The sequence below is a fragment of the Coregonus clupeaformis genome, chromosome 21 (genome assembly GCF_020615455.1).
Source record: "Coregonus clupeaformis isolate EN_2021a chromosome 21, ASM2061545v1, whole genome shotgun sequence".
NCBI classification, from domain to species: Eukaryota; Metazoa; Chordata; class Actinopteri; order Salmoniformes; family Salmonidae; genus Coregonus; species Coregonus clupeaformis.
The window spans coordinates 11,160,742-11,187,093 of NC_059212.1; the positions used below are offsets into that span (position 1 = coordinate 11,160,742).

Below are 26,352 nucleotides of genomic sequence, written 5' to 3' on the forward strand. Positions count from 1 at the left end.
CACCACCCCCACCATGTGCACCCTCCACCCCCCAGCAACCCGCCCTTCTACCCTGGCCCTCACCGAGGGCCCCCCAGTCACCACCACCAGCAGCACTACCACCCGCACCTGGCCCCCCCTCCTCCTCCGCCTCCCCCCATCCCCCCGTACGCCCACCTGCACCACCACGCCACTGTTGGCGCCGCTGGCAACAAGAAGAAGACATGGAACTTCATCCACGAGAAGATGAGCTACGACACCTTCTTCACCATGAAGCGGCTGATTGAGCGCTCGCGGCGGGGCGACGAGGTGCTGCGCTGGGTGACGCAGAACCCGGGCAAGATCTCACACAACCACTACCCCATCGCCCTGCAGAAGATCGGCCAGCTACTACAGGCCGGGGCTGGAGGAGGGGGCGGAGGTAACTCAGAGGCAGCCCTGGTTCCCGGAACCGGTGGAGGAGCTGAGGACGAACGCAGACAGATCCTGGAGCACCAGGACTTCCAGATGCTGTGCAACGCCATTGTGAGAGACTGTGTCAAGTTTGACAACTTCAGCATCGTCAACTGCCTGTATGCTGTGGCTGCACTAGGTGAGGCTATGTGGTCGCATGGAGGCAGCTCTGTTTTCCATAGTAACTTTTTGCAGTTGTTGATCGGCAGAGTTTGAAAGTAGTATTGCTAGTAAAGGTTAAGCATCGTTTTTATGCATTTGATATTATGAATGAGACATGAACATTGGGAAATGGCAATTACTACTTTAAATGCTAATTACTACGTGTATTCACTTGTTTTTTTTTATGGATATGAAAGGAATTCTTGTACATATAACAACCGTGAATGCAATATTCTGATATATAAAACAGACTATATTCCTTATAAAGAAATGAAGTCAACCAAATAAACCCTGAACTTCCTGTCTCCTCCTCCTAGGCCTTCCCAGCGACTCGCAGGTGGTGCAGGTGCTGGAGGCGGAGTCACAGTCGCGGCTGGACCAGTTCAACCAGAAGGATGTGTCCATGGTGTTCAGCTCCAGCATGAAGCTGCACCCCAGCAGCCAGCACCCGCTCACCGAGGCCTGCCTGGCAGGCTTGGAGAAGAACCTGGAGCGGGAGCGCCACCCGCAGACCCTCTTTCTGCTACTCTCCTACTACCGGCTCAAGTTGCACTCGCTGGAACCCACCGACACAGCGACGGCTGGGAACGTCGCCAACGTACACCCCAACCCAGAGCAGCTTCTGGCCAACAGGTAGGTTTGGTATGATGGTTGATTACCAGTTTAGGGTAATATAGACAAATGTATACAACTTTACATGTTATATTGGGTTCTCTTGTTTGTAAGAGGTCCATTCATAATATATGACTAGCCATCCAAGTAGAGGCAATGCAGGGTTATGAAGTACAACTGGGTTGCTTTCGATAGGAAATCAATGGAGACAATGTTTTCAAAAATAATAATAGTGATCTTACTGGACATGCCTTAGAGTTCCCGAGTGTCAGTTATTATTGTGATAAAAGCAGTTATCGCAATACTTGGTAATATCGCGATAATGGCTTTAATCGTGATACTTGATAAAATCGTGATAACCGCTTTTATCGCGATAATTGACGTTATCATGATACCAAATTCCACCATTTGTCGTTTTTGACTAGGTGATATACAGCTACGACCGAAAGTGACTTTTTCGCATTAGTTTAGGAGAATTTACGTGGCAGGTTAGGAGAATTAGGTTAAGGTTAGGAAAAGGGTTATGGCTAGTTAAAATGCTCTCTTAACCAGCTACGAAAAGTCACTTCCGGTTGTAGCTATACTCCATTTAGTCACAACCACCATTGTTCCGCTCAACCTACAAACAGGAAGATCCTGCGACTGGTCAAGCACACACTGGCTAGCGTAAGTGGTGTGCGCGACCAGGAGATGGCGCTGCTGGATGAGATGCTGGCTGTGTGTGCACGCGAAGCTAGCAACAAGAGCCTAGAGCTCATCTTCAGCTCGCACCTCTTCTACCAGAACAGGCAAGAGAGGTTTGTGTGCAGCCTGGCTGGTGAGTTTTCCTTTCCTCACTTCCCCTCCTCTGCCATTATCTGGCAGCTGTTTAATCTGCCGGTTTCTCCGTACTTCTATCATTTCCAAGATAACCGTCTGCTCTTTTCTCAATAGAGGAACTGCCTAAAAAAGTGGACAGCATAACCCCATTCACCATGGCCCTCATTGCCAAATACATTGCCCGCCACCGGCTCAGAGAGACTCGACTTCTTGACACCATCGCTGATTTTCTGGTCAAGAAGGGCGAATACCTGGACAGCAAGGTAAGGAGGCCCACTCATCTGTAGAAAATCTCTGTCATACATTTAAACCGCTGTTGAGCAACTCCGATGTTGCGACTATGGGCATATTGTATCTGTTTTCTATGAAAGGCTATTATTACACTTGAAATGTTAGTTATTTACTAATGATGGGGGCTTGAAATAATTTCACTATTCGAATAGTAACATACATTTTTGTCCGATATCCGGATATTCGAAATACATGTTTCTTTTTTAAACGTACGTTTTTAACCTGAGCACTGCTGCGTGACGGAGAGAGGCTGCCGCTGCAGATGGGCAGGTGTGTGCGGGAGCGAGCAGACGGAGAGAGAGAGAGAGTAGCCGCGGCAACTATAACCAAGACTAGCTAATTATTTATCATCTCATATAACAGTTCCTGTCTTGACTGGAGTAGCCTAGAGAAGCTGAGCTATCTAGGCTAATTGAGGCCACATGCTGCGCTTTCTCCCCAACCCCATTCAGATAAAACAACAGCCTACCTGTTGGTTGCTCATTGTAGCCTACTCCTTCTCATTTCGCTAACTTTTAATTCCGTACTTTTATTCCAGCTTGCATTGCAATAGTGAACTTTCACTCCACTTGCTACACATTGAGCCTCTTTAAAAAGGCTACCGGTCTTTTTATGGGGCGCACATCATAGAAACTACATTGAAAAGATAGTTGTTTTATTAAATTAATAATTTGTATGTTATTTGTGTGTAACAATGTCGGATGGATATTTAGGTATGCATGCAAAGCAATGCACTCTAGATTTCTTACATACTCATTATTATTGTGGGGCTCGCGAAACAAGAGTCCCCGCTTAAATCTTCTACATACTTCTTATTCTTCAGCATTCAACTCCTCTTACACCGTTTGAGCTAGAAATGCCGTTCCAACTTTAAACATGTAGACTGGTCTGGATTGAGTTGCTTGTATTCAACTTTTTGATATCTTTTATACTTTTTAAAGTACTCAAGTTTTTGTCCTTCATTCACCTTCATGGGACTTTTTTCAACATTCTAAATCTCCCCTTTTTGACATAACTTCCAACATTCCATTCACTGTAAATGCAACTATGCAACTTGACACAAATCTGCTACTTCGACCACTTCGCCAACAACTTAGACAACTTCTTAGACTACTTCTCTGCTTCTTAGACTACTTCTCTGCTTTTCAAATCTGTTTGTGGAACAAAAATATCTGATACGGTTCTAACGATATAGCAGTTTTAGTAACTGCATTAACACATATTTTACCAACTTTTTCCAAACAACCTCTGTTTTTGACCACTCCCCCAACAAGTCAGACAAAATGTAGAGCATATAAAAATCTTCCCCTACTTCTCTGCTTTTCAAATCTGAAAACGGATTAGGAATAGCTACTATATATAGATAGAGCTGCTTTAGTAACCCATCAACTGCTTTCTTTATAGATGCAGTAAGTCATATCAGAAGCTAGCAGATTCATTTCAAGAGAACCACATCAAGTTTGAAGTTCACTTTCCTTGCTTTGCCCAACAACACTATCATAAATTTAGCAAATAAGTTTTGTGGGTCAGAGTGCAGTATTTAGCTTCATCGCACAAACGTTTGTTAGCATGTTCCTCACACTGGTTTTAGCCATGGAGTGAGCAGGCCTGTCAAGGCAACTGTTTGCCTAGAAACACATAACTCTGAGGGAGAAAACTCTTCATAGCTTGACAAATTCCCATGATTTGGGAATCTGTTTCAAAAATCGAACAGCTAGTACTAAGATTTCACTAGCTTCGTCCTCCTTCTCAAGAACATGCCCCATGCCCTAAATAACTGGCTATTTTGCCTGTCTGTAAAGAAAAGGGTGGGCAGGACGTTGATCCTGCTGCTCTGAATGGATAGAGCGAAGCTGTCTCCGTTCACTCGCTTCATATTTTACCCGTTCTGCTTCTCATCGCACTTTCAGTTTTCACACACAACTGTAGTTTAGACACTGACCACAACCACACAACTACCGACCACAACCACACAACTACTGACCACAACTACAACTACTGACTACAACTACTGACCGCTAATGACCACGACTACTGACCACAACTACTGACCACATACTACTCAACCACACAACTACTGACCACAACCACACAATTACTGACCACAACTACTAAATGACTTACCACTACTGACCACAACTACACTACTACTGACCACAACTACTGACCACTACCATACAACTACTGAACCACACAACTACTGACCACAACTGCTGAGCACAACCATACAACTACTGACCATAGCCCCACAACTACTGACCACAACCACACAACTACAGACCACAACTACTGACCACAACTGCTGAGCACAACCATACAACTACTGACCATAGCCCCACAACTACTGACCACAACAACACAACTACAGACCATAACTACTGACCACAACTACAGACCACAACCGCACAACTACATACCACAACTGCACAACTACGGACCACAACCACATAACTACTGACCATGACTACTGACTACAACTACAGACCACAACCACAGAACTACTGACCACAACCACACAATTACTGACCACAACTACTAAATTACTGACCACTACTGACCACAACCACACTACTACTGACCACAACTACTGACCACTACCACAACTACTGAACCACACAACTACTGAACCACACAACTACTGAACCACACAACTACTGACCACAACTGCTGAGCACAACCATACAACTACTGACCATAGCCACACAACTACGGACCACAACCACACAACTACGGACCACAACCACACAACTACGGACCACAACCACACAACTACGGACCACAACCACACAACTACTGACCACAACTACTAAATTACTGACCACTACTGACCACAACCACACTACTACAGACCACAACTACTGACAACAACCACACAACTACTGACCACAACTGCTGACCACTACCACACAACTACTGACCACAAATACTGAACCACAATCACTGACCACAACTACTGAACAAAACCACACAACTGACTACTGACCACAATTATTGACCACAACCAAACAACTACTGACCACACAACTACTGACCATAACTACTGGCCAGTATATTTTTTTATTTTTTTTAGTAGGTAGATCAGTTTTAATATTGCAGATTGTAACTTCCATCAATGTAATTGTCTGCATCACTTCCAATCTCCCATGTTTTTTTTTCTCGCATATATATACAGTGGGGAGAATAAGTATTTGATACACTGCCGATTTTGCAGGTTTTCCTACTTACAAAGCATGTAGAGGTCTGTAATTTCTATCATAGGTACACTTCAACTGTGAGAGACGGAATCTAAAACAAAATCCAGAAAATCACATTGTATGATTTTTAAGTAATTAATTTGCTTTTTATTGCATGACATAAGTATTTGATACATCAGAAAAGCAGAACTTAATATTTGGTACAGAAACCTTTGTTTGCAATTACAGAGATCATACGTTTCCTGTAGGTCTTGACCAGGTTTGCACACACTGCAGCAGGGATTTTGGCCCACTCCTCCATACAGACCTTCTCCAGATCCTTTAGGTTTCGGGGCTGTCGCTGGGCAATACGGACTTTCAGCTCCCTCCAAATATTTTCTATTGGGTTCAGGTCTGGAGACTGGCTAGGCCACTCCAGGACCTTGAGATGCTTCTTACGGAGCCACTCCTTAGTTGCCCTGGCTGTGTGTTTCGGGTCGTTGTCATGCTGGAAGACCCAGCCACGACCCATCTTCAATGCTCTTACTGAGGGAAGGAGGTTGTTGGCCAAGATCTCGCGATCGGGGACGCAACTGCGCGCATCCTTATCCAATTACGCAGTGCATATTGAAGATATTGGAAGAACTTTTACCCGTTCTGCTTCTCATCGCACTTTCAGTTTTCACACACAACTGTAGTTTAGACACTGACCACAACCACACAACTACCGACCACAACCACACAACTACTGACCACAACTACAACAACTGACTACAACTACTGACCGCTAATGACCACGACTACTGACCACAACTACTGACCACATACTACTCAACCACACAACTACTGACCACAACCACACAACTAAGTGGCTCGGGGAACAAAACATCAACATTTTGGGTCCATGGCCAGGAAACTCCCCAGACCTTAATCCCATTGAGAACTTGTGGTCAATCCTCAAGAGGCGGGTGGACAAACAAAAACCCACAAATGCTGACAAACTCCAAGCAACGATTGTGCAAGAATGGGCTGCCATCAGTCAGGATGTGGCCCAGAAGTTAATTGACAGCATGCCAAGGCGGATTGCAGAGGTCTTGAAAAAGAAGGGTCAACACTGCAGATATTGACTCTTTGCATAAACTTAATGTAATTGTCAATAAAAGCCTTTGACACTTATGGAATGCTTGTAATTATACTTCAGTGTATACCATAGTAACATCTGACAAAAATATCTCATAACACTGAGGCAGCAAACTTTGTGAAGACCAATACTTGTCATTCTCAAAACATTTGACCATGACTGTACAATGTATGAAATGGAAACAATTTATTTATATCCACACATTACAGATGGACTAATAATAATAATCTACTATCCCCCATAGTACAAAAGTTGACCTATTCTGTGCGAGAAATAAATATTCCAAACATAGTCTGGGACAGTTGTGGGATGCGATAGATCCCAAATTAATACATCCACTAGCATCAAAAACTTTTTTAAGCAATGAGGCTGACGCAACAGATCAGAACGTTTAGCTTAAAATGTGATAAACTATTAGGCTATTTCTTCACATTATAAGCACAGCAATGCGTACACGGCAGTAGGTCTTAAGTGCAAATGTTCCATTAGCGGGAAAACACCATCAAAAGTGACCACAAATGCAATTATGCATGTCATGCTTTTATTATAAAGGTGTATTTTTATGGTGAAAATGATCTTCCCCAAACTTCAAACTCACGCGCTGCTTATGTATGCCAGTTAGGCTCTACACCTGTTGTAAAGCGGATTAATGTGCTTAATTTTAAGAAGTTATTTGGCCACTTTAATTGTGATACAAACCTTATTAAGACATATAGGCCTATGGGCTAGGCTACATGAGGTGTTTGACTATGATTCGAAAAGTCGCAAAAAAAAAGGCATAGTTTCTTATGCTGGGCATCATTCACAAGTGATAATATATAATTCACAAGTGATAGGCTAATATTGTCACCCATCAGAATATTCTTGATTTAATCTTGTCTTTACATATACTAAATAATATATGTGTGAAACTTGTTTTGATTTAGAATGGACCATTATCATGCACCTGTATCGAAACAGGGGCAGCGGGAAAAAATTAATGTAATCTATGCACTTAAATAGCGAATGGTAACTGAACTAAATGACTATCGCCCTGTAGCACTCACCTCTGTCATCATGAAGTGCTTTGAGAGACTAGTCAAGGATCATATCACCTCTACCTTACCTGTCACCCTAGACCCACTTCAATTTGCTTACCGCCCCAATAGATCCACAGACGATGCAATCGCCATCACACTGCACACTGCCCTATCTCATTTGGACAAGAGGAATACCTATGTAAGAATGCTGTTCATTGACTATAGGTCAGCATTCAACACCATAGTACCCTTTAAGCTCAAGGCCCTGGGTCTGAACCCCGCCCTGTGCAACTGGGTCCTGGACTTCCTGGGGCTGCTCCCAGGTGGTGAAGGTAGGAAACAACATCTCCACTTTGCTGATCCTCAACACTGGGGCCCCACAAGGGTGCATGCTCAGCCCCCTCCTGTACTCCCTGTTCACCCACGACTGCGTGGCCAAGCACGCCTCCAACTCAATCATCAAGATTGCAGACGACACAACAGTAGTATCAATCAATCAATCAATTTTATTTTATATAGCCCTTCTTACATCAGCTAATATCTCGAAGTGCTGTACAGAAACCCAGCCTAAAACCCCAAACAGCTAATAATGCAGGTGTAGAAGCACGGTGGCTAGGAAAAACTCCCTAGAAAGGCAAAACCTAGGAAGAAACCTAGAGAGGAACCAGGCTATGAGGGGTGGCCAGTCCTCTTCTGGCTGTGCCGGGTGGAGATTATAACAGAACCATGCCAAGATGTTCAAAAATGTTCATAAGTGACAAGCATGGTCAAATAATAATCAGGAATAAATCTCAGTTGGCTTTTCATAGCCGATCATTAGAGTTTAAAACAGCAGGTCTGGGACAGGTAGGGGTTCCATAACCGCAGGCAGAACAGTTTAAACTGGAATAGCAGCAAGGCCAGGCGGACTGGGGACAGCAAGGAGTCACCACGGCCGGTAGTCCCGACGTATGGTCCTAGGGCTCAGGTCTCTCAGTTGGCTTTTCATAGCCGATCATTTAGAGTTGAAAACAGCAGGTCTGGGACAGGTAGGGGGTTTCGTAGCCGCAGGCAGAACAGTTGAAACTGGAATAGCAGCAAGGCCAGGCGGACTGGGGACAGCAAGGTGTCATCATGCCCGGTAGTCTGACGTATGGTCCTAGGGGCTCAGGTTCTCAGAGAGAAAGAGAGAACGAGAGAATTAGAGAGAGCATACTTAAATTCACACAGGACACTGGATAAGACAGGAGAAGTACTCCAGGTATAACCAACTAACCCCAGCCCCCGACACATAAACTACTGCAGCATAAATACTGGAGGCTGAGACAGGAGCGGTCCGGAGACACTGTGGCCCCATCCGAAGAAACCCCGGACAGGGCCAAACAGGAAGGATATAACCCCACCCACTCCGCCAAAGCACAGCCCCCGCACCACTAGAGGGATATCCCCAACCACCAACTTACAATCCTGAGACAAGGCCGAGTATAGCCCACAGAGGTCTCCACCACAGCACAAACCAAGGGCGCCCGCCAAAAAAAGGCTTGATTACCAACAATGACGAGACCGCCTACAGGGAGGAGGTGAGGGCTCTGGGAGTGTGGTGCCAGGAAAATAACCTCACTCAACGTCAACAAAACAAAGGAGATGATCGTGGACTTCAGGAAACAGCAGAGGGTGCACCCACCTATCCACATCGACGGGACCGCAGTGGAGAAGGTGGAAAGCTTCAAGTTCCTTGGCGTACACATCACCGACAAACTGAAATGGTCCACCCACGCAGACAGTGTGGTGAAGAAGGCGCAACAGAGCCTCTTCAATCTCAGGAGGCTGAAGAAATTCGGCTTCCTAAAACCCTCACAAACCTTTTACAGATGCATCCTGACGGGCTGTATCACCGCCTGGTACGGCAACTGCACCGCCCACAACCGCAGGGCTCTCCAGAGGGTGTTGCGTTCTGCCGAACGCATTACCGGGGTCAAACTACCCGCCCTCCAAGACACATACAGCACCCGATGTCACAGGCTGGCCAAAAATATCATCAAGGACATCAACCACCCGAGCCACTGCCTGTTCACTCCGCTATCATCCAGAAGGCGAGGTCAGTACAGGTGCATCAAAGCTGGGACCGAGAGAATGGAAAAACTGCTTCTATCTCAAGGCCATCAGACTGTTAAATAGCCATCACTAGCACATTAGAGGCTGCTGCTGCCTATTGAAATCACTGGCCACTTTAAGAAATGGAACACTAGTCACTTTAATAATGTTTACATATCTTGCACTACTCATCTCATATGTATATACTGCATTCTATTCTATAATATTCTACTGTATCTTAGTCCATGCCGCTCTGTCATTGCTTGTCCATATATGTATACATTCTTAAATCCCATTCCTTACTAGTTTTGTGTGTATTTGGTATATGTTGTGAAATTGTTAGATATTACTTGTTAGATATTACTGCACTGTCGGAGCTAGAAGCACAAGCATTTCGCCACACCCGCTATAACATCTGCTAAACACGTGTATGTGACAAATACAATTTGATTTGTGGGCTATACTCCTGTTGTAAAGATAATCAATGTGCTTAATATTAGGAAAGTTGATAAATATACTAGGCCTAGCATATAGAAAGCTGATCCTCCTCTTTTCAGTAGAGGCCATCACTCTGTTTTCTCGCGCAATTGCATAGCCTATTGAAATGAGCAACATGAGCTCATTGGCTCTCATTAATTGTTTGATTAGATTTTCGAACACATTTGCATTGATGTCAGAGTGATTAGAGGGACAATAGAGTGCTGAGTACCAGGCAGGTAGCAAGTTTGGTAGGCTACTAATGACCATCAGCAGCATCAGAGCTTGGAGAAGCCTAATTACCGTGACTAAACGGTTATGTGGAATTTGACTGCCTTGATGACTCGTGACCGCCGGTGTGGCGGTAATACGGTCACCGCAACAGCCCTAACCACAACTACTGACTACAACCACACAACTACTGAACACTCTTGATGATATGAAAGTACATTTTCAAACAACATAATGTGTGAGTAGCATTAGGTCAAAATGGATGAGAAATACTCCTACTAGACAGACGGAAAGATACAGTGCCTTCAGAAAGTATTAACACTCCTCGACTTTTTCCACATTTTGTGTTACAGCCTGAATTTAAAATGGAATAAATTGAGTTTTTCACTGTCACATAATACGTAATTCATAATTTAATACAACATAATAGAACATTATATATATATATATATATATATATATATAAAATATAACATAATGATAATACATAATGCACTGGCAATACACATAATACCCTATAATGTCAAAGTGGAATTGTGTTTTTCATTTTTTTAACAAATTAATTAAACATTTAAAAGCTGAAATGTCTTGAGTTATGGCAAGCCTTAATAAGTTCATAAGTAAAAATGTGCTTAAAAAGTATCATAAGTTGCATGGACTCACTCTGTGTGCAATAAGTTAGAATTTTTGAATGACTACCTCATCTCTGTACCCTACACATACAATTATCTGAAATTCCCCCAGTCGAGCAGTGAATTTCTAAAACAGATTCAACATAAAGACCACATTTTCTAATGCCTCACAAAGGGCACCTATTGGTAGATGGGTAATAATAAAAAAAAACATATTGAATATCCCTTTCAGCATGAGGAAGTTATTAATTACACTTTGGATTGGTGTATCAATGCACCCAGTCGCTACAAATATACAGGCGTCCTTCCTAATGCAGTTGACGGAGAGGAAGGAAACCACTCAGGGATTTCACCATGAGGCTAATAGTGACTTTTTTAAAAACAATTACAGAGTTTAATGGCTGTGATGGGAGAAAACTGATAATGGATCAACAACATTGTAGTTACTCCACAATACTAACCTAATTGACTGACGGAAAAGAAGGAAGCCTGTACAGAATAAAAAATATTCCAAAACATGCATACTCTTTGCAACAAGGCACTAAAGTAATACTGCAACATATGTGACAAAGCAATTAACTTTTTGTCCTGAATACAAAGTGTTATGTTTGGGGCAAATCCAATACAACACATTACTGAGTACCACTCTCCATATTTTCAAGCATAGTAGTGGCTGCATCATGTTGTAGGTATGCTTGTAATCGTTAAGGACTGGGGAGTTTTTCAGGATAAAAAAGAAATGGAATGGAGCTAAGCACAGGCAAAATCCTAGAGGAAAACCTGGCTCAGTCTGCTTTCCACCAGATACAGGACAATAACCTAAAACACAAGTCCAAATCTACACTGGAGTTGCTTATCAAGAAGACTGAATTTTGCTGAGTTACAGTTTTGACTTAAATCTACTTGAAAATCTATGGCAAAACCTGAAAAATGGTTGTCTAGCAATGATCAACAACCAATTTGACAGAGCTTGAAGAGTTTTTAAAATAATGGGCAAATATTGCACAATCCATGTGTGGAAAGCTCTTAGAGATTTACCCAGAAAGACTAACAGCTGTAAAGGTGCTTCTACAAAGTATTGACTCAGGGGGTTTGAATACTTAAGTAAATGAGATTTCTGTGTTTAATTTTCAATAAATGTGCAAACATTTCCAAAAACGTTGTCATTTATGCGGTATTGTGTGTAGATGGGTGAGGAAAAAAACGGTTTAATCCATTTTAGAATAAAGTAACAAAATGTGGAGTAAGTCAAGGGGTATGAATACTGTCTGAAGGACCTGTATATGGGATTTTTTAATATATTTGGGCATGTACAGTGCATTCAGAAAGTATTTAGACCCCTTGACTTTTTCCACGTTCTAAAATGGATTACACCCTTTATTCAGTACTTTGTTGAAGCACCTTTGTCAGTCTTCTTTTGTATGACGCTACAAACTTGGCACACCTGTATTTGGGGAGTTTCTCCCATTCTTCTCTGCAGATCCTCTCAAGCTCTATCAGGTTGGATGGGGAGCGTCGCTGCACAGCTATTTTCAGGTCTCTACAGAGATGTTCGATTGGGTTCAAGTCCGGGCTCTGGCTGGGCCACTCAAGGACATTGAGACTTGTCCCGAAGCCACTCCTGCGTTGTCTTGGCTGTGTGCTTAGGGTCGTTGTCCTGTTGGAAGGTGAACTTTCGCCCCAGTCTGAGGTCCTGAGCACTCTGGAGCAGGTTTTCATCAAGGATCTCTCTGTACTTTGCTCCGTTCATCTTTCCCTCGATCCTGACTAGTCCCTGCAGCTGAAAAACATCCCCACAGCATGATGCTGCCACCACCATGCTTCACATGTGACGCTTGGCATTCAGGCCAAAGTGTTCAATCTTGTTTGTCATGGTCTGAGGTTCCTTTAGATGCCTTTTGGCAAACTCCAAGTGGGCTGTCATGTGCCTTTTACTGAGGGGCTTCCGTCTTGGTCACTCTACCATAAAGGCCTGATTGGTGGATTGCTGCAGAGATGGTTGTCCTTCTGGAAAATTCTCGATTCTCCACAGAGGAACTCTGGAGCTCTGTCAGAATGACCATTGGGTTCTTGTTCACCTCCCTGATCAAGGCCCTTCTCCCCCGATTGCTCAGTCTGGTCCGGGCGGCCAGCTCAAGAAAGAGTCTTGGTGGTTCCAAACTTCTTCCATTTAAGATGGATGGAGGCCACTGTGTTCTTGTGGACCTTCAATGCTGCAGAAATGTTTTGGTACCCTTTCCCAGATCTGTGCCTCGACACAATCCTGTCTCGGAGCTCTACGGACAATTCCTTCGACCTCATGGCTTGGTTTTTGCTCTACCATGCACTGTCAACTGTGGGACCTTATATAGACAGGTGTGTGCCTTTCCAAATCATGTCCGATCAATTGAATTTACCACAGGTGGACTCCAATCAAGTTGTACAAACATCTCAAGGATGATCAATGGAACAGAATGCACCTGAGGACAATTTTGAGTCTCAAAGCAAATGATCTGAATAGTTTTGTAAATAAGGTATTTCATTTTTTTTATTTTTAATAAATGTGCTAACATCTCTAAGAACCTGTTTTCGCTTTGTCATTATGGGGTATTGTGTACAGTGGCTTGCAAAAGTATTCAACCCCCTTGGCATTTTTCCTATTTTGTTGCCTTGCAACCTGGAATTAAAATAGGTTTTTGGGGGGGGGTTGTATCATTTGATTTACACAACATGCCTACACTTTGAAGATGCAAACTATTTGTGTGTGTGAAAAAAAACTAGATATAAGACAAAAAAACAGAACTTGAGCGTGCATATCTATTCCCCCCCCCCCCTACTTTGTAGAGCCACCTTTTGCAGGAATTACAGCTGCAAGTCTCTTGGGGTATGTCTCTATAAGCTTGGCACATCTAGCCACTGGGATTTTTGCCCATTCTTCAAGGCAAAACTGCTCCAGCTCCTTCAAGTTGGATGGGTTCCGCTGGTGTACAGCAATCTTTAAGTCATACCACATATTCTCAATTGGATTGAGGTCTGGGCTTTGACTAGGCCATTCCAAGACATTTAAATGTTTCCCCTTAAACCAAGTGTTGCTTTAGCAGTATGCTTAGGGTCATAGTCCTGCTGGAAGGTGAACCTCCGTCCCAGTCTCAAGACTGAAACAGGTTTCCCTCAAGAATTTCCCTGTATTTAGCGCCATCCATCATTCCTTCAATTCTGACTAGTTTCCCAGTCCCTGCCGATGGAAAAACATCCCCCACAGCATGATGCTGCCACCACCATGCTTCACTGTGGGGATGGTGTTCTCGGGGTGGTGAGAGGGGTTGGGTTTGCACCAGACATAGCGTTTTTCTTGATGACCAAAAAGCTCAATTTTAGTCTCATCTGACCAGAGTACCTTCTTCCATATGTTTGGAGAGTCTCCCACATGTCTTTTGGCGAACACCAAACATGTTTGCTTATGTTTTTCTTTAAGCAATGGCTTTTTTCTGGCCACTCTTCCGTAAAGCCCAGCTCTGTGGAGTGTACGGTTTAAAGTGGTCCTATGGACAGATACTCCAATCTCCACTGTGGAGCTTTTTAGCTCCTTCAGGGTTATCTTTGGCGTCTTTGTTGCCTCTCTGATTAATGCCCTCCTTGCCAGGTACGTGAGTTTTGGTGGGCGGCCCTGTCTTGGCAGGTTTGTTGTGGTGCCATATTCTTTCAATTTTTTAATAATGGATTTAATGGTGCTCCGTGGATGTTCAAAGTTTCTGATATTTTTTTATAACCCAACCCTGATCTGTACTTCTCCATAACTTTGTCCCTGACCTGTTTGGAGAGCTCCTTGGTCTTCATGGTGCCGCTTGCTTGGTGGTGCCCCTTGCTTAGTGGTGTTACAGACTCTGGGGCCTTTCAGAACATATGTATAAATACTGAGATCATGTGACAGATCATGTGACACTTAGATTGCACACAGGTGGACTTTATTTAACTTCTGAAGGTAATTGGTTGCACGCACCACTTTTCCATTATTTAATTTGTTGAATTTTTTGAAACAAGTTATTTTTTTCATTTCACTTAACCAATTTTGACTATTTTGTGTATGTCCATTACATGAAATCCAAATAAAAATCCATTTAAATTACAGGTTGTAATGCAACAAAATAGGAAAAACGCCAATGGGGATGAATACTTTTGCAAGGCACTGTAGATGAATGAGGAAAAAAATGCATTTAATCCATTTTAGAAGAAGGCTGTAAAGTAACAAAGTGGAAAAGGGGAAGGGGTCTGAATACTTTCCGAATACACTATGTCCTCCTACACCATTTAAGATATGAACGCCAAACTAACATTGAGATGTTCAAACTGACCCAGCTTCGATTGCTTCTATTCAGAATTTTTGTAACATTTATACTTTTTTAACTATAACCATTGAAAATGTTAAAGCTCCATAGGCTTGAATGGGAAGTATTTGGATTCGCTACTACTCTTACACCATTTAAGCAATCAACAACAAACTAACGTTGAGATGTTCAGACTGACCCAACTTATATTGCTTGCATTCAGATTGTAAATTAAAGATAAGTATTATTATATTATTGATCGATTGACTAAGACTTTTTAAATCACCCAGCAGTGCTATTTGCAGAGTTAGCTCCAGGTAAATGTTGCAATTTTTCAGCCATTCCTGAACCTGTGTCCAAAAACAAGCTACATATGGACATTACCATAACAAGTGATCTAATGATTCTGTCTCTTCGCAGCAACATCTGATACTTGACGATAATGGCTTTTCTCTTTTCCCCACAGGTGATCCAGAAGCTGGTGTTCCCCTTCAGCCGAATGAACTACCTGCCGTCCAACGAGGTCCAGTTCTTCTCCAAGCTGGAGGTGGTGCTGGAGCTCAAGGCCCTGAGCTCCCCGCTGGCCACCGTCAATATCCTTATGTCCCTATTCCAGCTAGGCCACTTTCCCAGCCTGGTGCTGCACAGGGTCTTCTCCACCACCTTTATCAGCAACGTCACCAGTGAGTGGCACGCACGCGCGTATAACAAGCAACATGAAAGAACAGCTGTGTTTCATTTCTTTTGACTTACAGACTTTCAGTAGACACAAACCTCAAGCTGACCCCTTATAAACAACTAATAAACACACACATACATGCACTGAAGCGGAATAGTACACTCACATACCCCAACTCAATCCCAGTCAGTTGTATGTGCTTCATTTTCACGTTCTGCCATTTTAGACAGTCCTTATGCTCTGATCGTGCGTCGCTACTTGTCTCTGTTGGACGCAGCGGTTGAGCTGGAGTACCGGGACTACACCGGTCCACGGCTCCAGGACACGCACAAGGTGCTCATGTTTGACCGTGCGCTGACCGCTGACGAGGTCAACCGCAAATACAGGTACTGTGCAGTACTAGAGTGATTGGTTAACCAACTGTTAGTTGGTACATGGTCATCTATTTTCTTTATTGAATTATGTCTGCTTTTTCATTGCAAATTCCAGTGAAGCATGAAAAGTATCTGGTTGACATTAGTGTTTTGTGTGTGTATATGTGTGTTTTTCAGCTACAAGGGTCTTGTTGCTGAAGCCCTCAGACAATTGGTTGGAGAACATGGTTACAAGCAAGATGAAGTCCTAGCCCCTGGGTATTACACAGGTACATTGAACAAACACCAGATTGCGTGTTAAACCCAAAGGCCACTGTAAAATAGAGACCTGCACCGGTCAGTTTTTTTTAGCCTCCTTTATCAATTCCGAGCCTTTATCAATTCTGAGCACCACCCGATACCAGGACAGATTTTTCTCCGCAACCCAACCCACCCGAATAGATTTGTTCCGAGAGCCGATCCGTGACCCGCCAAACAACACCAATTTATTTAATTGTTTTAGAGTAGGCTAGTAGGTTAATATTCCCCTCCCTGCATTAATTAATTTGTCTGCATGTATAATCAACATTTGGATAATAGAAAACCATGCCATGAATTAAGAACAATATATTTTATTTTCACAATGAGATGCGGCACATTGACAACTCGAATCGCTCTGAAAAAAAGGGTGTCCTAATTAGCTTTCTTACCTAATGAAATGCTATAGTCAACAACAAAACAAGACCTTTACATTTAATATTATAATTTAATAATTTAATTTAAACTTAAGTAAATAATTCCCAGAATCGAATATAGGCTGCAAAAGTACATTTATTTAGTAGGCTGTAGCCTTACTCAAACTTTTACGAGCCACACCAGTTTAAACTTATTTTACTCTTATTTTACCAGGTAAGTTGACTGAGAACACATTCTCATTTGCAGCAACGACCTGGGGAATAGTTACAAGGGAGAGGAGGCGGGATGAATGAGCCAATTGGAAGATGGGGATGATTAGGTGGCCATGATGGTATGAGGGCCAGATTGGGAAATTAGCCAAGACACCGGGGTTAACCTCTACTGGATGTGTGTCCCGAAATCGGGACAGTTGTTGCTCAATACGGATAATGTGACTACAATGACTTTGTAAAGAAAAGCACATTTTCATGGACATATACATGTCTTATATGGGCAGAAAGCTTAAATTATTGTTAATCTAACTGCAGTGTCCAATTTACAGTAGGTATTACAGCGAAAAAATACCATGCTATTGTTTGAAGATAGTGCACAACAACAAAACACTTTTATCACGGCAACTGGTTTGATACATTCACCTCTGAAGGTAAATAATGTACTTACATTTAGTAATCGTGCTCTGATTTGTCATCCTGAGGGGTCCAGAGATAAAATGTAGAGTTGTTTTGTTTGTAAAATCCACTTTTATATCCTAACACGATCCATGTTGTATAAAGCATTTCGCCTGAATTCCGACTCCTTCAACTTGCAACAAAATATTTCAACATAATATAAATGCTACTCCTTGTTTCACTCAGTCAAGTTCGGTTTTTCTGCGATCCTCAGATACTCAAGAAGGCAACCAAACTTGTTTCTGTCATTCTGCATGAGGTATAGGCTACACAAAAGCTATTTGAGCCCAACAAGAACTGACATGATTACGCACCAATGAGGTGGACGGTGTTCACTTGATTGACTGTATCTTGATCCAATGACCACCTGTCATTTTGAAACATAGCTAGCTAGATAGCCAATGAGCTGGGCTTTACAGGAGTATGAGTTGGTCTTTGCCTGTGGGTTCAGCACACGCGCAATGCGGTTTAGTGTTCATTGGAAATCTAAACAAGGAAGTGGCGCATCACGTTACGCACAGCTCGATTTAGTATACAAAGTTTTCTGCAAATTTTGAAAGTACAATATGGCTACTAATACTTGAAAAGCTAAATCAAAGTCCAGGTATACAGATTTGGACGAGATTATAACAGAAATCGACCGGGAAAGTGTCACAGAAGCAGTAGATGAGGACTTAGTGAATATAGTTTAGACTCAACAGCTGAATATATGTTTTTGGAAGGAGAGGACGCCACTTTAGACTGGTAAGTGAAATACGTTCTTTCTACTCATGCTAATGCATTGTTTGAATCGTAGCATATTATTCATTTGAGAGATTTTTTCTTTGATTGCTATAAATACACTACCGTTCAAAAGTTTGGGGTCACTTAGAAATGTCCTTGTTTTCGAAAGTTTTGTCCATTTTTAAAATAACATCAAATCGATCAGAAATACAGTGTAGACATTGTTAATGTTGTAAATGGCTATTGTAGCTGGAAACGGCTGATTTTTAATGGAATATCTACATAGGCGTACAGTCTCATCAGCAACCATCAGTCCTGTGTTCCAATGGCACGTTGTTTTTGCTAATCCAAGTTTATCATTTTAAAAGGCAAATGTAATTATGGAAAATGTATGCACTCACTAACTGTAAGTCGCTCTGGATAAGATGACTAAATTACTAAAATGTAAATGTATTTAGCCTATCAGAAGCTTCTTAAGCCATGTCATCATTTTCTAGAATTTTCCAAGCTGTTTAAAGGCACAGTCAACTTAGTGTATGTAAATTTCTGACCCACTGGAATTGTGATACAGTGAATTATAAGTGAAATAATCTGTCTTTAAACAATTGTTGGAAAAATGACTTGTGTCATGCACAAAGTAGATGTCCTAACTGACTTGCCAAAACTATAGTTTGTTAACAAGAAATTTGTGGAGTGGTTGAAAAACAAGTTTTAATAATATATATATATATATATATACACACACACACACATACACATGCATACATACATACAGTGAGGGGGAAAAAGTATTTCATCCTGCTGGTTTTATGAGTTTGCCCACTGACAAAGAAATGATCAGTCTATACTTTTAATGGTAGGTTTATTTGAACAGTGAGAGACAGAATAACAACAAAAAAATCCAGAAAAACGCATGTCAAAAATGTTATAAATTGATTTGCATTTTAATGAGGGAAATAAGTATTTGACCCCCTCTCAATCAGAAAGATTTCTGGCTCCCAGGTGTCTTTTATACAGGTAACGAGCGGAGATTAGGAACACACTCTTAAAGGGAGTGCTCTGTATAAAAGACACCTGTCCACAGAAGCAATCAATCAATCAGATTCCAAACTCTCCACCATGGCCAAGACCAAAGAGCTCTCCAAGGATGTCAGGGACAATATTGTAGACCTACACAAGGCTGGAATGGGCTACAAGACCATCGCCAAGCAGCTTGGTGAGAAGGTGACAACAGTTGGTGCGATTATTCGCAAATGGAAGAAACACAAAATAACTGTCAATCTCCCTCTGCCTGGGGCTCCATGCAAGATCTCACCTGGTGGAGTTGCAATGATCATGAGAACAGTGAGGAATCAGCCCAGAACTACACGGGAGGATCTTGTCAATGATCTCAAGGCAGCTGGGACCATAGTCACCAAGAAAACAACTGGTAACACACTACGCCGTGAAGGACTGAAATCCTGCAGCGCCCGCAAGGTCCCCCTGCTCAAGAAATCACATATACAGGCCCGTCTGAAGTTTGCCAATGAACATCTGAATGATTCAGAGGAGAACTGGGTGAAAGTGTTGTGGTCAAATGAGACCAAAATCGAGCTCTTTGGTATCAACTCAACTTGCCGTGTTTGGAGGAGGAGGAATGCTGCCTATGACCCCAAGAACACCATCCCCACCATCAAACATGGAGGTGGAAACATTATGCTTTGGGGGTGTTTTTCTGCTAAGGGGACAGGACAACTTCACCGCATCAAAGGGACGATGGATGGGGCCATGTACCGTCAAATCTTGGGTGAGAACCTCCTTCCCTCAGCCAGGGCATTGAAAATGGGTCGTAGATGGGTATTCCAGCATGACAATGACCCAAAAACACACGGCCAAGGCAACAAAGGAGTGGCTCAAGAAGAAGCACATTAAGGTCCTGGAGTGGCCTAGCCAGTCTCAAGACCTTAATCCCATAGAAAATCTGTGGAGGGAGCTGAAGGTTCGAGTTGCCAAACTTCAGCCTCGAAACCTTAATGACTTGGAGAAAATCTGCAAAGAGGAGTGGGACAAAATCCCTCCTGAGATGTGTGCAAACCTGGTGGCCAACTACAAGAAACGTCTGACCTCTGTGATTGCCAACAAGGGTTTTGCCACCAAGTACTAAGTCATGTTTTGCAGAGGGGTCAAATACTTATTTCCCTCATTTAAATGCAAATCAATTTATAACATTTTTGACATGCGTTTTTCTGGATTTTTTTATTTTTTATTCTGTCTCTCACTGTTCAAATAAACCTACCATTACAATTATAGACTTTATCATTTCTTTGTCAGTGGGCAAACGTACAAAATCAGCAGGGGATCAAATACTTTTTACCCTCACTGTATGTACTAATGACATGTGTATGAATAGCAAACAAGGCACTCGAAAACCACAGCCACAGCATGTCAAATTCAACATAAAATACACATTGGCTATACATTGTGGGTCTATATATATCAATAAAAGCCAGTAGGGGCTGGTGACGGGAGGACGGCCCACAACAATGGCCGGAATGGAGTGAATGGAACAACACAAAACAGACAAACCCAAATGCTTGATACCATTCCACTCTTCCCTCCCCGGCCACCACTACAAGCCGTCCTCCCCTCACCAGCCTTATTTACCTTTGGTACACACATTTCACCACAGTGATTGTGTTCCTCCTACTCTATATAATATTTATGTTTATAGAAATGTGTTGTTTATTTGATGTATTGATGCAGGGCTTATCCGTAAAAGTATTCTTACTGATTTTGTTATTTATTCAGTCCGACCCCTGCTGCTGTCTCTGGCTCCACACCTAGCCCCGCCCGGCCATCTAGAGGTGTGAAGAGGCCAGCCCAGAAGCGGCACTCTGTGCTAGAAGATGATGTGGAGCCACTTCCACCAACAGGACCTCAGCTGGCCATGACTGGAAAGTACAGCCCCCTTCATCTCTACCCCTCTACTCCTGCCACCAGTGGTGTTCACCTGCCAAAATACATAACTGCTGACAGGAATGTGCCAAAAGAGCACAGCAGGGAGGCGCCGTTGTATTTGTATTTATTATGGGTCCCCATTAGCTGCTGCCAAGGCAGCAGCTATTCTTCCTGCGGTCCAGCGAAATTAAGGCAGTTTATACAATTTTAAAAACATTACAATACATTCACTGATTTCACAACACACTGTGTGCCCTCAGGCCCCTACTCCACAACTACCACATATCTACAGTGTGTACGTGTGTGTATAGTGCGTATGTTATCCTGTGTGTGTGTGTGTGTGTGTGTGTGTGTGTGTGTGTGTATGCATGTGTCTGTGCCTGTGTTTGTGTTGCTTCACAGTCCCTGCTGTTCTATAAGGTGTATGAATGAGGGAGCTACATAACATTTAGTATGAAGTCACCCAGGTGTCTTCACAAGAAATCTCCTATCACCTGCACTACTTTTTCTGTTACCCTCTGCTTTACATCAGAAAGAGACTGCTATGGGACTTGGCATCAGCAGTACAATCTTGTGTAGAGGATTGAGGGTGTTCTAAATACTGTAATTGTAAATAGTGTGTAAATGTATATTATAATTGTTTCACTTTGTGTGTGGTTTGTGGTGTGTTCACATATGACATTAGATCAGTGTTGGCTGCTAACTTGGCCCTTACCTTAAATAGTTCACTTCTGTGTTGGGAGGCGTTGGATCAGCATTCTCATCGCATCTCCTGTTAGTACCTTTTATGTAGGGAATCTAATGATCCATCATGTATGACATTCCTGGGAATGTGTAAACTTGTATTTTTTATTACCATAGTATTTTTGTATGTTCTCTATAGTTATGTACTTGAAAATGTATCAATTTACCAATTCGGCCACTTGGGTACATTTGGGCGAACTCGTGAGGGACACCTGGGTAACTTCATTCTAAATGTTATGTAGCTCCCTCATTCTTGATGGTGTCAGTCTGAAACTTTGCACATACACTGTTGCCCTCTTGTGGACAACATCTAAATGACCTCCAGCTTCCTATCTGAATGTATGGCTTTTCTTTTTCATGTCAAAGATGATAAAATAAAAATAGATAATATGTTTTTTTGTTTGTTTAATCTTTTACCAGATCTATTGTTTGTTCTCCTACATTAATTTCACATTTCCACAAACTTCAAAGTGTTTCCTTTTCAAATAGTACCAAGAATATGCATATCCTTGCTTCAGGTCCTGAGCTACAGGCAGGTAGATTTGGGTATGTCATTTTAGGCAGAAATTGAAAAGAAGGATCTGATCCTTAAGAGGTTAACACCCTTACGATAAGTGCCATGGGCTCTTTAGTGAGCACAGAGAGTCAGGACATCCGTTTAACTTCCCATCTGAAAGATGGCACCCTAAACAAGGCAACGTCCCCAATCACTGCCCTGGGGCATTGGGATATTTATTTCGACCTACTGGCCCTCCAGTACCACTTCCAGCAGCATCTGGTCTCCCATCCAGGGACTGACCAGGGCCAACCCTGCTTAGCTTCAGAGGCAAGCCAGCAGTTGGGATGCAGGGTGCTATGCTGCTGGCAAATAAACTTGATATGGTCTAAATGAACGAAAGCCTGAATTAACTTCATAATTAACTGATAATAAACTGAATTAGCCTATCGTAAACAAATAAGTGCTTGCATTTTTGCAGGCTGTGTATCCATCTACCGGGTTGTTGTCCTTATCCACAATGACTCCAAAATCCTTCCAAACCAAACCGGGGATTTCACTCACTGTGTGGTATCTTACCCACGTTGTATTTCATAACCTTTCTATTTCTCCGGTTACGTTAGCCATTTTCACGTGAACTAGGCTAGCCAGGAAAAGTAGGCTAAACTTGGCAACGTATTCTCACGTGGGGGGATGAAACATATGTTTTCAGCACCACAGGAATAATGGACAGTTCCCTGACCCACTGCGTGCATGGCTTGTAGCCTACAGTATATGTCTGCCTCACCACTCAGAATGGAATTCGCAGCAACATGCAACACAACAAGCTCCTGGGTTTGTAAAAACAATATCTTAATTTCAAAAGTTTCTGACCCGCAATATAATTGTTCTGAACTGCGAGCCGATACGCGGGTTGAAAGAATGTTTTCATTCCCACCCGCCACCTTATTTTTTTGCAGATATCCAACCCGATGCAGGCTCTACTGTAAGATACCACACAGTTACTGAACACAATGGTATATCATTCTGTAGTACTGTATTCTCTTTGGGGTTAGAATTCTGGAAACCTTTGCAAAATTCCTATGTTTTCCTAAATTCCAAGTTTGAGAAATATTAGGGAAAGTTTCAACCCTAAATGTTGCAACCCTAATCCTCTATATCCACATTGCTTTGTAGACTTCCTGCTGTGGATTGATGGCTTTGGCCGAGTTCTCCCTATCCGGACGGGGTCAGGGACCTCCCTAGGTGTGGCCCCCAAAGCCCCAGAGGGATCCGCAGCCGTGACAGCCCTCAATTCAGACTTTCAAAAGTTCTCCCCCTTCGCCCCACTAGTGGTAGGGGGGGACCAGCGACCCGTCGAGGGGGACGATGCAGTGAACTTTCTGCCCCACCACATGCAGCGAGGGGCAAACCCTGCCTCGGCCCAGAGGGCGGGTCCTAATGGCGGGGGCCCTCTGGACTACAACCCTTACTACACGCCGGCCGATTACTACTCCAGCCTGGCCAAGGAGCACTCTTTGGAGAGCCAGGACAGCTCCACGCTCAGCAGTCCTCCCTCAGACAGCCTGGCACAGCCAGAGGCCTCCGGGGCAGGGGCATCTGCCACATCTGCCCCAGATTCCCTCTTCCAATTCTCCATTGGAAAAATCCTAGAGGAGGAGGGAGGGGCGGAGGTGGGGCCGGGGAGTCAGGGGCTCAACTGCGAGCTTCCTGCATTCTATGAGGGGGTGGCGCACCCTGAAGGGGCGGACGGGGACGTGAAGCCCACCTTGCCACTTCAACTTCACCCGGCCAATCGAGCCAACGCAAAGAGGGTGGCGGTGGACCAGCGGCAGCTGAAGAGGTCAGTGCTGATGGATCCCCAAATCTGTCCATTCAGATTTGTATCCTCAACTAAGTGCTTGATAATGCATCAGTGGAGCAATGCAAGCTAGAGAATAACTTTCAGAAAGATAGTTTTGTTTTTTGGAGGTCTGCCATCTTTCTACCGTCTTTCTAAATGAGAAATAATTTGTTAATCGCTGTATACCACTTCCTTTCTTCTTTCAGAGTGATCATGTCGGTGAATGACAAGTGGCACTACTGTCACAACTCTGAGGTGCTAGTGGGCTCCCGGGCCATGAGAGACCGTCACCTGCTACTCCTGGGATATGTCATCCTGCAGGTGAGCCCATACCATTTCAACCATCTTAAAAACCAAATTTTTAACCATTTTACAAACCACATTGTAAACCTCTTACAAACCATATTTTAACCATCTTACAACCACATTTCAACCAAATTTCAGTATTCCCTTACCTTCATTACAATCATCCTATGAAGCTTTTGAATTGGCAACTGGTCTACTAATGGTCCACTTTGCCCAAATAAAGAAAAACTAAGTGTAATCCCTCCTTGTGTTTTCTCTATTCTCTGCTCCTCTTTTTCCTCTCTCCCTCTGTTGTTCCTGTCTTCCACAGCTGCCCTATCATGAGCTGGAGAAGCTGAATGGTATAGAGGAGGTGAAGCAGTACCTCCACAAAAAGCTCCTGGAGGTCCCCTTATGACAACAAAAGACTTGAGTTTGTGTTTGTGTGCGCGAGTGTATGCCATTTTGGCTGCTTGGAATAGGGCGGTTGTTGGTGGGATTGGGAAAGGGGGCGTGGTTTGGGGTGGAAGAAAAACCCTGGTCAAAGTCTAAAACGGAAGAGTTTCTGGCAACTTGCTCTTGCATTCATCAAAATGGTGCCAGCCTATTTGCAACCAGTCACGTCCCCAGTTGATGACATGTCTAGTATCATGTTGTCAATGCAATCTTGTCATTGTCACTTCACAACGGTTCAAAACTAATTTTATTGGTCGCGTACACATATTTTGCTAATGTTATCGCGAGTGTAGCAAAATGCTTCCTAGCTTCAACAGTGCAGTAATGCCTATCAATACAAAAACAATACACGCAAATCCAAAAAAAAGGAATTAAGAAATAAAGAAATATTAGAATGCGCAATGTCAGAGTCCGGAATAAAAAATACACTATATATACAAAAGTATGTGGTCACCCCTTCAAATTAGTGGATTCGGCTATTTCAGCAACACCCGTTGCTGAAAGGTGTATAAAATCGAGCACACAGACATGCAATCTCCATATTCAAACATTGGCAGTAGAATGGCCTTACTGAAGAGCTCAGTGACTTTCAACTTGGCACCGTTATAGGATGCCACCTTTCCAACAAGTCAGTTCGTCAAATGTCTGCCCTGCTAAAGCTGACCCGGTCAACTGTAAGTGCTGTTATTGTAAAGTGGAAACGTCTAGGAGCAACAACGGCTCAGCTATGAAGTGGTCACACAAGCTGACAGAACGGGACCGCCGAGTGCTGTAGTGCGTAGCGCGTAAAAATAATCTGTCCTCGGTTGCAACACTCACTATTGAGTTCCAAACTGCCTCTGGAAACAACGTCAGCACAATAACTGTTCATCGGGAGCTTCATGAAATAGGTTTCCATGGCCGAGCAGCCACACACAAGTCTAAGATCACCATGCGCAATGCCAAGCGTCGGCTGGAATGGTGTAAAGCTCGCTGCCATTGGACTCTGGAGTAATGGAAACGCATTCTCTGTAGTGATGAATCCCGCTTCACTATCTGGCAGTCTGGCGGACAAATCTGGGTTTGGTGGATGCCAGGAGAATGCTACCTGCCCCAATGCATAGTGC

The 26,352-nt window shown here is 43.2% G+C and overlaps 1 protein-coding gene across 1 annotated transcript; it reads left to right on the top strand.

The window, feature by feature from the left end:
* The first annotated feature begins 141 nt into the window (after positions 1-141).
* On the top strand, positions 142-25,677 carry LOC121534771 (fas-activated serine/threonine kinase-like). Its single transcript, XM_045206208.1, has 10 exons — positions 142-571; positions 912-1,227; positions 1,836-2,023; positions 2,140-2,288; positions 15,833-16,049; positions 16,323-16,431; positions 16,597-16,688; positions 23,839-24,505; positions 24,712-24,826; positions 25,122-25,677. The coding sequence occupies exons 1-10, from the start codon at positions 226-228 to the stop codon at positions 25,206-25,208; spliced, it is 2,286 nt and encodes a 761-aa protein (XP_045062143.1). The 5' UTR covers positions 142-225; the 3' UTR covers positions 25,209-25,677.
* Positions 25,678-26,352: the final 675 nt, after the last annotated feature.

Excerpts from the sequence above, each read along its gene's own strand:
- LOC121534771 (XM_045206208.1), top strand. The coding sequence starts at position 226 with ATGAGCTACGACACCTTCTTCACCATGAAGCGGCTGATTGAGCGCTCG. Across the intron at positions 24,506-24,711 it reads GACCAGCGGCAGCTGAAGAG|AGTGATCATGTCGGTGAATG; the intron begins GTCAGTGCTGAT and ends TTCTTCTTTCAG. Across the intron at positions 24,827-25,121 it reads TGGGATATGTCATCCTGCAG|CTGCCCTATCATGAGCTGGA; the intron begins GTGAGCCCATAC and ends TGTCTTCCACAG.